The 11,124-nt window shown below is 48.4% G+C and overlaps 1 protein-coding gene across 1 annotated transcript; it reads left to right on the forward strand.

Annotated features, from left to right (window-relative positions):
- The first annotated feature begins 5,354 nt into the window (after positions 1-5,354).
- LOC142492321 (testis-specific serine/threonine-protein kinase 3-like) lies at positions 5,355-6,179 on the forward strand. The gene has a single exon (XM_075594974.1). It carries the CDS (start codon positions 5,355-5,357, stop codon positions 6,177-6,179), a length of 825 nt encoding a protein of 274 aa, XP_075451089.1.
- The last annotated feature ends 4,945 nt before the right edge of the window (positions 6,180-11,124 follow it).

Below are 11,124 nucleotides of genomic sequence, written 5' to 3' on the forward strand. Positions count from 1 at the left end.
TAAATAAAGGATGGGGTGCTCCTCACCTTGAGACTCCTGGGAGAGTACCGCCCCCAGCCCTACCTCAGATGCGTCGGTTTGGACTACGAACTCTTTGGAGAAGTCAGGTGTGACCAACACTGGTTGGGCACAGAGAGCTTCTTTCAGGCTTCTAAAGGCCTGTTCGGTTTCGGGGGACCACTTTACCATTAGCGGTCCTCTTGCTTTTGTGAGGTCAGTTAGTGGGGTTGCCTTAGTTGCAAAATTGGGAATAAACCTTCTATAGTACCCAATTAAGCCCAAAAAGGTCCTTACTTGTTTTTTTGTAACTGGCCTTGGCCAATTTTGTATCGCCTCCACTTTGAGTGTTTGGGGTTTGAGTAAACCTCTGCCAATAGAATATCCCAGATACTTGGCCTCCTCCAGACCAATAGTGCATTTAGCGGGGTTAGCAGTTAGTCCAGCAGACCGGACTGCGTCAAGCACAGCTTGGACCTTTGGAAGGTGGGATTGCCAATCTTCACTATGGATTACCACATCATCCAGGTAGGCGGCAGCATACCGAGCATGTGGTTTTAAAATTTTATCCATCATTCTTTGGAATGTGGCGGGAGCTCCATGTAAGCCAAAAGGCAACACCTTATACTGAAAGAGGCCGTCTGGGGTTGAGAAGGCTGTCTTTTCTTTTGCCCTTTCTGTGAGGGGAACCTGCCAGTACCCTTTTGTTAGGTCTAGGGTTGTGAGATATCGGGCTTTGCCCAGTCTCTCTACAAGTTCATCTACCCTGGGCATAGGATAAGTATCAAATTTTGACACCGCGTTTAGTTTCCGGTAGTCATTACAAAACCTTGTTGTACCATCTGGCTTTGGGACTAAGACTATAGGGCTGTTCCACCCACTTTGGGATTCCTCAATTACACCTAGTTTTAGCATTTTTTTAACCTCTAAACTTATAGCCTTTCTTTTGGCCTCTGGGATTCGGTACGGTTTAAGGTTAACTCGGACCCCCGGTTCAGAGACTAAGTCATGTTCAATTACGCTAGTTCTACCTGGCCGTATAGAGAAGATTTCTTTGTTTCTTTTCACTAAATTCTGAACCTCTCGTTTCTGATGAACAGACAGTGTTTCAGCTATGCTAACCTCTGGGTCAGTTTCTTGATTCTCTGACGGACCTGGGGGTACTAGGGTTAACAAGACTTCTCTATCTTTCCAGGGCTTGAGTAGGTTTATATGGTAAATTTGCTCAGGTTTCCTCCTACCTGGCTGTCTTACCTTATAATTTACTTCTCCCACTCTTTCCAAGACCTCATATGGCCCATGCCATTTAGCAAGGAATTTACTCTCCACGGTGGGAACCAGAACTAGTACCCTATCACCTGGAGAAAAAATTCTGACCCTAGCACCCTTATTATATGTATTCCTCTGTGCTTCTTGAGCTTTCTCCATGTGTTCCCTCACTATGGGTAGGACTGCAGCAATGCGGTCCTGCATCTGGGCAACATGCTCTATTACACTTCTGTAAGGGGTAACCTCGTGTTCCCAAGTCTCTTTGGCTATATCCAGTAAGCCCCTTGGGTGTCGGCCATACAATAGTTCAAACGGGGAGAAGCCTGTGGATGATTGGGGAACTTCCCTAATGGCAAATAACAGGTACGGTAACAAACAATCCCAGTTTTTCCCATCTTTATCAACCGCCCGCCGTAACATGCTCTTTAAGGTTTTATTGAACCTTTCCACTAAACCATCTGTTTGTGGATGATAGACTGAGGTTCTGAGATGCTTGATTTTTAGGAGTTTACATAGCTCTTTCGTTACTTGGGACATAAATGGTGTTCCCTGGTCAGATAGAATCTCTTTAGGAATCCCGACCCGGGAAAACAGAACTACTAACTCTTTTGCTATGTTTTTAGCTGAGGTGCTACGTAGGGGAACTGCCTCCGGATATCGGGTGGCATAATCTAATATTACCAATATATGCTGATGTCCCCTAGCAGACTTTATTAGGGGTCCTACTAGATCCATAGCAATCCGGTCAAATGGTACCTCTATTATGGGAAGGGGTACCAATGGGCTGCGGTACGCCTTGAACGGGGCGGTGATCTGACATTCTGGGCATGAGGAACAATAATTCGTAATTTCTGCCAGAACCCCAGGCCAATAGAAGCTTCGGAGAACCTTTTCTTTTGTCTTTTCCACCCCTAGGTGTCCCCCCAATGGATGACTATGTGCGAGGTGTAATACTACGTTACGGAATGTCCGTGGTACCAACAATTGTTTAGTTGTAACTGATTTCCTTTTATCAACCCGATATACTAGGTCGTTCTCTACCTTGAAGTAGGGGTAAGCAAGTGACCTATCTGGTTGGCCAGGAGTACTATTCTGGTCCCGTATATTTCCCCTTGCTACCGCTAATGTGGGGTCCTCCCACTGGGCCTTCTTAAAACTCCCAGGACTGACCTCTAGGTCAGCGAGGGTCTTATCCGGTTCTGGGGTGGTAAGTGTCTGCTCAACATCTTGATTTGGGGTATTCCCTACCAAAGTAGTGATGGGGAAGGGAATTTTACAGCACTCCTCCTTTTCCCCCTTCTTATTTGGGCCCTCGTCAACCTCCATTTCTGAAAAAGGGAAAGGATTTGTTTCTTCTAATACTTCGTTATGGTCCGCTATTGAACTCTGGGCGCTATTCTGAGCGGGGGACCACATTTTTAGAAAATGGGGAAAGTCGGTCCCTATTAACACATCATGTGCCAGTTTGGGTACAATACCCACCTTGAAATCTAAAGAACCAAACTCTGTTTCAAAAAAAACATCAACAGTGGAATATTCATGATTATCCCCATGTATACAACAAATTGCCACTCTTTGTGAACTGTTTCCCTGTTTCTTCTTAATGGGCAAGAGGTATTCGGACACTAGTGTGACCATGCTCCCAGAGTCAAGAAGTGCCCGAACCCTCTTACCATTAACCTTTACAAATGCCCACAGATGGTTATTCAAGGGGTCCTCTGGGCTAGGGCCCATACATTGGGACAACAGCGAATAAGGTTCCACGCTGTTGCATTGCATGGGCTCATAATTTAGTGGGCAGATTTTTGCTGTGTGGCCCCTCTCATGACAATTTACACATTTAGGTACATAGTCTGTGTCCCACTTAGAGCCTTTTCCCGGCTCCCCATGTTGGCTATTGCCCTTAGTGTGCGAACCACTGTTGCTGGTGCTGCGTGAAGGTGGTCGCCGCTCTTCAGCGCCCCTTAACCCCGGTACCCTTTTACCGTCTCTGGAAGAGTCCTGGAACCTCGGGTAGTGGGGTTGCTCCACGACTGTGGGTTGCGGGTGCTCTTCTGCTGCATTGTACCTTTCTACGAGGGCCACAAGCTCATCCGCATTGTGGGGGTCACTCCGACTGACCCAACGGCGTAAGGCAGAGGGAAGTTTCCTCAAGAACTGGTCCATGACCAACCGTTCTACGATGTGGCTGGCTGAGTTGATCTCGGGTTGTAGCCACTTCCGGGCGAGGTGGATGAGGTCATACATCTGGCTTCGGGTGGCTTTATCCATCGTGAAGGACCATGCGTGAAACCTTTGGGCGCGAACAGCCGTGGTTACGCCGAGGCGGGCGAGGATCTCGAACTTCAATTTTGCATAGACGTTAGCTTCGGCTGGCTCTAGATCAAAGTAAGCCTTCTGGGGTTCGCCGCTTAGGAAGGGTGCGATTAGACCAGCCCACTCAGCTTCTGGCCATCCCTCTCTCTGTGCCGTGCGTTCAAACGTGAGAAGATAGGCTTCCACATCATCCGTGGGTCCCATCTTCTGAAGGTAGTGGCTTGCCCTGGTCATTTTCGGAACTGGGGCTGCCGCTGCCAGTGGAAGGTTACTGATAGTCCCCCTCAGGATCTCGAGTTCCTGCTGTAAGCCCTGAGCGAACCGCTGTTGCTCCTCTCTCAGCAAGCGGTTTGTCTCTTGCTGGTTTGCATTCGCGTTTTGCAGGGCTTCATTCGTCTGTTGCTGGTTTGCATTCGCCTGTTGCTGGTTGGCATTAATCTCTTGCTGGGCTATTAGCAGCTGTTGATGGGCTGCATTCGTCTGCTGCTGGTTTGCATTAGTTTCTTGCTGGGCTATTAACAGCTGTTGCTGGGTTTCATTCGCGTCTTTCTGGGCAGCGACATTGCGTACCAGCGCACCCACCACGTCTTCCATCTTGTTTGCAGAGGATGAAAAAAACTTTTTTTTTTTTTTTTTTCAAAGTTCTTCAACCCGCAGACCCCCTAGTGCTCTGCCCGCATTCTCCACCATATGTGACAAACGGCTTACTCCGGGGCTCCGTCGTTTGTCCGGGACTGTTTAGAACACGGTCTTTTAGGGTAGGTTAAATGATGAGGCGTCACGTACTGTTCCTTTAAACAGGCTATGCCTGGTTTATTCAGTCCCAGGCACTGAGACTGCCACAGTGCATACAACAGAAAACAGATCAAAACAAAAGCTGCTCACCTGAGCGATAACTTAACTTAGATATCCCTGACTCAGGGTTGGAAGTGGCTTTTCCACTTCCAACATCAAAACATGGTACTTTTGCAGTCTTACACAAATGAACAGAAAGATTGAACCTGTTTGGGGAAGAGGCTTCTCCCCTCTGTAGTTCAGCAGCCTTCCAGCCTCCTGGCTCTTGTGGGGAGACCAGAGCAAACAGGAAATCAGTCTTTCATACCTGATTCCTAATTAGCATGACAGGTGACAGAAATCAGGCAGCAGACAAACTCTGGTTTGGATCTCTCATCCCTCAGTTCCAGCGCTTGCCAAACTGTGGGATGGAGTGTATGTATTATAAGGCTGCACTCCCAGGCCAAACAGGATAGAAACTGTCTAGTATCCTGGGAGCCCTATATACGGAATTTATTACCATCCCCTGGTTTCTGTCACATTACATACATACATAATGTACATGCTGTACATGTTCTAATCACATAATATATGCACACATATATATATATTTATATACATTTAATAATATAGAGAGAGATTATATAAGTTCTTACAATACATATTATAGCTATTGGATATTATATAAATATAATCTACAAACAAACTATTTGATAAAAGTGCTTTTGTAATGTATCTCCCCTAAAATTTTAAGGTGTTCTATGACAGTCTACGGTGTAAGTATTACACATTTGTATGTTGTCTATATAAGGTTTCAAAGTCATGAGGGCCTTATGTAATTTTCCATATTTGGTTGTTCTTGAACAGTTTGTTCACTTAGGAACATTTTGTACAGGACAGTAACAGGAACAGAACGTCCTGTTTCCATTTATGGTCTATATATCAAGGACGCCAACCAGATGTAGTTAAACACAACAACAAACAGTCTACAGAAAGAAATGGAGTACCAATTGCTTCTTAACAAATATGGTTATGAGCTTGGGAAGATTTTAGGAAAAGGTACTTATTCAACAGTGAGAGAGGCCTTTTCCCAAAAACTTTCCATGACAGTTGCCATAAAAATCATTGACAAGTCTAAATGTTCACCGGATTACGTAAGTAAATTCCTTCCAAGGGAGCTGTCTATATTGACTCAATGCTACCACCCAAATATAACCGAAGTTTTCGAAATCATGGAATCGTCTGATGGGAAGGTCTTTCTTGTTATGGAAAAAGCCCAGTGTGACCTTTTTGATAAGATTGATTCAAAAGACCAAATTTCAGAAAATGAAAACTTGCCCATATTTAAGCAGATTGTAGAGGCTCTGAAATGCTGTCATGGCCAGGGTGTAGCCCACAGAGATCTGAAATGTGAAAATATCTTGATGACATCAGACAACATACCAAAACTGTCTGACTTTGGGTTTGCTGTTTCTTTAAATGGCGATACTCTAAGTGCAACCTTTTGTGGATCTCCTGCTTATGCAGCCCCTGAAATTCTCCAAGGGAAATCATATGACGCAATGAAAGCAGATATATGGAGTTTAGGTGTCATGCTATACCTCATGGTCACCGGTTACATGCCATTTGATGACACTGACCTCACAAAGCTCTTACAATTCCAGAATCAGCCACTCGAATTTCCATCCTCACCAGCACTCAGTGATTCATGCAGAGACATAATCTCGTCTATGCTCAGCATAAATCCTAATGAAAGGCCAACTGTTCACACCAAATTCTTGAGCATCCATGGTTCAGTCATCAGTTATAAGAATAATATATAATGGGTAAGTTGGGTTTGACTTACCACTTCAATTTATCTATTTCAATATTTAATAAATACACTCATTCAGAAAATTGTTTTTTGTCATTTTTGGGTATGACATTTTAGAACTTATGTAATTGACTATGTGTAAGGGATCATGGGACACGCTCCCTACACGGGTCCCCGCTGCTCTGGCTCCCTGCCTCACGGCACACGCCGTGCGCTTTCCCTGCCGGCTCCTTACCCATTCCGGTCGGGCGCTGCTCCTCTCCCCTGCAGCACACGCCGTCCCCACCCGCACGCTGTTTGGGCACGCTCGCGGGAACCTTACAGGGCGCGCGCGCACCCAATCCTCTTGGCCGTCCTTCCTCACGCCTGGCTCTGCCTCCCACCTGCCGCAGGATATCAGGGCAATCTCCTCCACTAGCCTTGCAGGCTCCCCCTCTAGTCACCTGAGCCTATCCCTGGGCCTGCTTGGGCACACCCCCGCTCCACCTCTTCCTCCTATTGGTCCACCCACGTATATTACCCCAGTCTGCCCTCTCCTTCCTTGCTCTGCATAGTTTCCTGTGGCTCTTGCTGTACGGAGTTCTATGCCTTGCTCTCTTGTGTTTTTCAGCTCTCAGTCCAGTTCCTTCCCCCCGTGTGCTACCTTTGGACTTGATCTCGGCTTCTGTTTGACTACGTGTACCTCTCTACCCCCTGGACCCGGCTTTGGACTCTACTACGGTTTTCTCTTCTGTCCTCGACTTACGGCTTCTGGACCTCACTACTCGGACCTCTGGCGCCCCGGACTCGGCAATTATCTGGCTAACCCTTTCTCACCAGTCCTGGCAATGCACCCTACCACACTCCTGGCACACCCTCACTGCTGTTGGTGCGTGTTATACCCTTACCCACCTCAGTACAGGGGACTGGCCAGGTCTGCGGGCAGTACAGCGTTACATTATGCAGAGCCCACCAAATGCAGATCCCCCTGAGGTGGGCCAAGTTGTGATCATGGAGCACTGGCAATTCCTGAGTGACCAAGTAACCTCCGTGGCACAGCAGCTTTCTAACCTCTCCCTTCGGGATCAACCGGCAGCGCCTCCTCCCCTGCTCAGGTACCTTTGGGCGCTTCGGAACCACGCATTACCCCACCTAACCGGTACACCGGAAATCCACTCACTTGCCGGGGATTCTTAAACCAATGCAATGTCCAGTCCGAGATGTCTGCATCCCGGTTCCCCACGGGCCGCTCCAAGGTGGCCTATATCTACGCCCTGCTGACGGGTGACGCTCTAGCTTGGGCCTTGCCTCTCTGGGAACTCAGACCTGAAATAACCCAAGATTTTCCTTGATTCCGGCAAGAGTTCCAGCAGGTCTTTGATACCCCTGCTTCATCCTTGTTTCATCTTTCCCAGGGCTGCTGGTCGGCGGCAAGATACGCGGTGGAGTTCCGCACAACCGCCACGGAGACTCGGTGGAACGATGAAGCCATTTCCGCGGTGTACTGGCAGGGCTTGGTCGAATCGCTCAAAGATGACCTGGCAGCTCATGATCGTCCCTCTTCGCTGGAGGATCTCATCGCCTTCAGCATCCGGGTGGACCAACGCCTCCAGGAGAGACGCCAGGATCGTCAGAGGCCCCGCTTCGTGTTGCCCACTGCAGTCTCTCCTAGACCTCCTCCCCTGGTCCTTCCGGCATTGGATGCCCCCGAGCCAATGCAAATTGGCAGTCAACAGCTCTGGTCCGCTGAAAGAACTCGCCGCAGAAACGAGGGTCTCTGCTTTTACTGCGGTTCCCTGGATCACCAAGTATGTCACTGCCGCCACAGACCGGGAAACGAGAACACCCAGTGAGGTTTGTGGGGCTCTCCCTGTGTACCATCTCTCCTTGCCCCCCTCTGCCTGAAGAACTTCCGAAGAGAATTCTGTTGCCTATAATCCTCGAGGGTCCCAACGTCCGGATGTCGGCCGCAGCGTTTATCGACTCCGGGTCTGGTGGCAATTTTCTGGATCACGACTACTCACTCAACAACCGGATTCCTTTAATCAAGAAGATAGTACCCATCGGCCTCGAGGCTATTAATGGCCGTCCCCTCCTACCAGCGTTCATCACTTTGAAGTCTGTCCCCCTCACACTTTCCACCGCGGATGGCCACACCGAGGTCATGGTCTTCGACATCTTTCACTCACCTACAGTCCAGGTCATTCTGGGATTACCCTGGCTCCAGATTCACAATCCGTGTGTGGATTGGACGGGCAAGTCACCGATCCAGTGGGGCCCTTCAGTGATGGATGCTGGAATATCCTCCGTAACCACACTCGCCGGCCTAGGGACATCCGTTCCGCCTCCCTCCACGCTTCCAGAGGTTTACCATGATTTCAAGGACATCTTTAACAAGACCCAGGCTGAGGTCCTGCTGCCTCCTCGCTCGTTCGACTGCCCCATAGAATTAATTCCTGGAGCCACACTCCCCAAGTCCAAATCATATCCCCTTTCCGTGCCTGAGACCGAGGACATGTCTACCTACATCCAGGAAAACCTCAGGAGAGGGTTTATCCGGAATTCTACTTCTCCTGCCGGGACGGGGTTCTTTTTTGTGAAGAAAAAAGATGGCTCATTAAGACAAGTATCGATTTCCGGGGGCTCAACAAAATTACTGTTAAAAACCGGTACCCCCTTCCTTGAATCTCGGAACTTTTTGATCGACTGCAAGGAGCCTCTCTTTTCTCCAAACTTGATCTGAGAGGAGAGTACAATTTAATCTTAATACGGGAGGGCGATGAGTGGAAGACCGCGTTAAACACACGCAGTGGCCATTATGAAGATCTCATGATGCCGTTTGGCCTCTGCAATGTCCCGGCCGTATTTCAAGAATTTATGAACGAAATCTTTCGGGACATTCTGGATATCTTCGTCATAGTGTACTGAGATGACATCCTTATTTTCTCCAAAAAACCTAGAGGAGCATATTCACCACACCGGGGTGGTTCTTTCTTGGCTCCGCGCAAACAACCTCTACGCTAAGATGGAGAAATGCCTCTTCCACCAATCTTCCACAGCCTTCCTGGGCTATATAATTTCCGATAAGGGCTTCACTATGGATCCAGAGAAGTTGAGGGCTATTCTGGAAAGGCCGTTACTGAATTCCCTAAAAGCGATCCAGCGCTTCCTCGGTTTCTCTAACTACTATCGGAAATTTATCCGCAACTTTTCCACTACTGTCCTTCCCATTACCGCCCTTACCAAAAAAGGGTCCGACCCGTCGTTATGGTCCCCTGAGGCCACCAAGGTGTTCGAGTTCCTCAAGAGAGCCTTCGTCTCCGCCCCCATCCTCCGTCACCCAGACACGTCTCTTCCCTTTACCCTTGAGGTCGATGCCTCCAATGTTGGAGCAGGGGCAGTACTATCTCAAAGGTTCACTCCTCAAGACAAGATCCACCCTTGTGGCTTCTTCTCTAGGAAATTTTCTTCGTCCGAGAAAAATTACGACATCGGGAACAGGGAACTCCTTACAATCAAGCTAGCCTTACAAGAATGGAGACACCTCCTTAGGGATACCAAGGAGCCGGTAGCCATCGTCACGACCATAAAAATTTATTGTGCATCGAGGGGGCCCGTCGCCTGGGATCCGCCAAGCATGTTGGCACTTTTTTTCTCCCGGTTGAACTATACGATCTCGTACATTCCGGGCACTAAGAATATCAAGGCCGACGCACTTTCACGTCAGTTCTCTACAGAAGAGAGATCCGAAGAGGTTACGGAAACCATCTTACCTTCGAATTGCATAATTTCTGCTAATACGTTTGACATCCTGGATAAGATCACAGAAGCCCAGGCCCACATTCCCGGGAGAGTAAAGGTACCAGAAGGATGTCTGTATGCCGCCTCACGATTTCGCCACAAAATCCTGGATTGGGGGCATTCATTCAGTTCGCTGGTCACCCTGGTTTTAAAAGGACGCTGGACATTATCAAACGTACCTTTTGGTGACCAAAGATGAGCAAGGACATTCAGGACTTCACGAAAGCTTGTCCGGTATGCGCACAGAGTAAGTCCACCCGACACAAACCATCGGGCCTTCTTCTGCCACTCCCCATCCCCGAACGCCCTTGGAAGATTATATCTATGGATTTCATAATGGAACTCCCACCCTCCAAATGGATGAATACGATCCTCGTAGTAGTGGATACATTTTCTAAGCAGGCACATTTTATACCCCTCAAAGGTCTTCCCAATTCGGCCACATTGGCCGACGTGTTTTCTAAAGAGATATTCAGGTTACACGGCATTCCTCTCGCTATTATCTCGGACTGGGGCACACAATTCATCTCTAAATTTTGGCGAGCGTTTTCTCAGAGACTTTGCATTTCCCTCCTCTTCTCCTCGGGCTATCACCCACAGACCAACGGCCAAAAGGAGACAATGAACCAGACCCTGGAGCAGTATCTCAGATGTTTCGTCTCCGAATCTCAAGACAACTGGGTGGACCTATTTCCCTGGGCTGAGTTTGCGATTAATTCGCTGAGGAATGAGTCTATGCAAGAGTCGCCGTTCTTCGTTAATTATGGGTTCCACCCCAGTCGCCTTCCCCTCTCATCCGTCCCTTCAGGAGTGCCTGCAGCTGATGTTCAAATTTCTAATCTAGAAGATTCTTGGAATAAGATCCAAAAGGCATTGCAGGGGGGCGTCCGAAAGCAGAAGACTCAAGCAGATCGGCGCCGTCAGTTGGCACCGGAGTATAAGCCAGGGGACAGAGTCTGGCTTTCCTCCAGGAATATCAAACTTAAGACTCCTCAGAAGCTGGTGCCTAGATTCTTGGGCCCTTTCAAGATCCTCGAGCAGATCAACCCGGTTGCTTATCGGCTTTTGCTGCCCCCTGCCATGAAGATACCCACAGTCTTCCACATGTCCCTCCTAAAACCTTTTTTACAGAATGCACACTTTCTGGACCATCCTCGCAGACCCAATCCGGTCAT

The sequence above is a fragment of the Ascaphus truei genome, chromosome 4, assembly GCF_040206685.1.
Source record: "Ascaphus truei isolate aAscTru1 chromosome 4, aAscTru1.hap1, whole genome shotgun sequence".
Taxonomy (NCBI): Eukaryota; Metazoa; Chordata; class Amphibia; order Anura; family Ascaphidae; genus Ascaphus; species Ascaphus truei.